At 50.7% G+C, this 1,434-nt stretch overlaps 1 protein-coding gene across 1 annotated transcript in view; it reads left to right on the top strand.

Moving 5' to 3' along the window:
• Nucleotides 1-796, top strand: part of CEP250 (centrosomal protein 250) — a 27,155-nt gene extending 26,359 nt beyond the window's left edge. The window contains exon 23 of the mRNA XM_033519177.1: nt 2-796. Coding sequence (XP_033375068.1) covers nt 2-346 — 345 coding nt within the window. The 3' untranslated portion in view covers nt 347-796. The remainder of the gene's footprint in view (nt 1) is intronic.
• The last annotated feature ends 638 nt before the right edge of the window (nt 797-1,434 follow it).

Raw genomic sequence — 1,434 nt, 5'->3', positions numbered from 1 at the left:
GTGGATGCTGCTGCCAGCGTGGGCTTGTCTGAGCCGGGCCTTGTGCCTCTTTCAGGTGTCCCTGCTGCAGTCACAGCTGGCCCGAGACCGACAGCACCGGCACAACTACATTGAGAGCTGTTCAAGGACCAGCCAGGAGCTGTCAGACCTTCACCAGCAGCTGTCCTGCTCCTTTGCAGCTGTGCTCAAAGAGCCCAAAGCTGCTGTTCTGGAAGAAGAGACTCGGAAGCTGGATCGGTCTCTGAGCCTTAACTCAGCACGGACATCCCTGACCCATCAGTCTCTGGAGAGAACCCCCGAGCATTCAAGAACCAGACCTGCCAGAAATGATGATGACCTGAGGTAACAGCACCTCTGGTCTCCATTTGAATGGAAGGATTCTAAGACAAAGAGCTCATGGATGTGAGAAATGGGATCAACACTTCAGGGCAGGGCTACTCCCTGCCTTTAGCATCTGTTGGTCTCACACCTTATGTTGAGGATTAGGATCTATGAAGCATTATTTCATGAAGTAGATGACTTCTGGGGCCAAAATGTGAATATGTGAGAACAACAACATAGGTAAGGAGAGAGAATGATGTGTGGAGAAGGAAGCCCAAACAAGAAATGAATAATCCCTGAACAGTAAGACTTGTGGGTGACCTCTGTCCAAGGGCAGCTACTTAAAATAAAAGGACACAAACAGTGCTACAAACAGTTAAACTAACACAAGTTTGTGGTGTTTGCATTTGCAAGCATCTCCTAGGAACAGACATTTTAATTTTTTTTTAATTAAATTTTTTTCAGAAAAAAATTATACTCATTTTCACTGGCACAGGGTGGCTATTGTGAGCTCTTATACCATTTCCCTTCTTGAGGGCAGAGGTGTTCCTTGCAACAAATAATGGGAATTTGAGGTGCTGTCAAACAAAGGGGTGAAGAGTGCACAGCAGGGATCAAAGTTCAGTGAGAAATGGGGCTTCCCTTCTCCCTTTTCTTCCCTTTTTCCCCCAAAAGCCCTGGTGGCTTTGCTCCAACAGCCACCCAAGGGAGGGCTGCTCTCCACAGGCTGTCAGTGCCCAGCTCCAGCCCTGCCACAGCCCGAGGCCGTGGATGCCATGGGAGCGTGTCCTGGGCAGGGGGAGATGCTCTCCAGCAGTGGCTGAATCCCCTCGCTCCAGTGCTGCCCACACTGCTGGGGATGCAGCCCAGGACATGGATGCTTCCTGGGCCAGTGCAGAGAGAGGTGTCCTCTGACTCTTATCCCCACCTGTCAGCCCAGCAACCCTGTATCTATAGGGTCTCTAGGTCATCTGTAGGGTCTCTGAGGAGCTGGCCAGGCTCAAACACAGCTGAAGGAAGCTGTAACCCTCTGCTTGGACCCCTCAGAGCTGCTTTCCTGTCCTAAATCCTCTTTTCTAGTTCCCCCAGGACGTAGAGTAGGATTATGGCTGG

The sequence above is a fragment of the Parus major genome, chromosome 20 (genome assembly GCF_001522545.3).
Source record: "Parus major isolate Abel chromosome 20, Parus_major1.1, whole genome shotgun sequence".
NCBI lineage: Eukaryota > Metazoa > Chordata > Aves > Passeriformes > Paridae > Parus > Parus major.
This window is presented reverse-complemented; position numbering and strand designations above follow the sequence as displayed.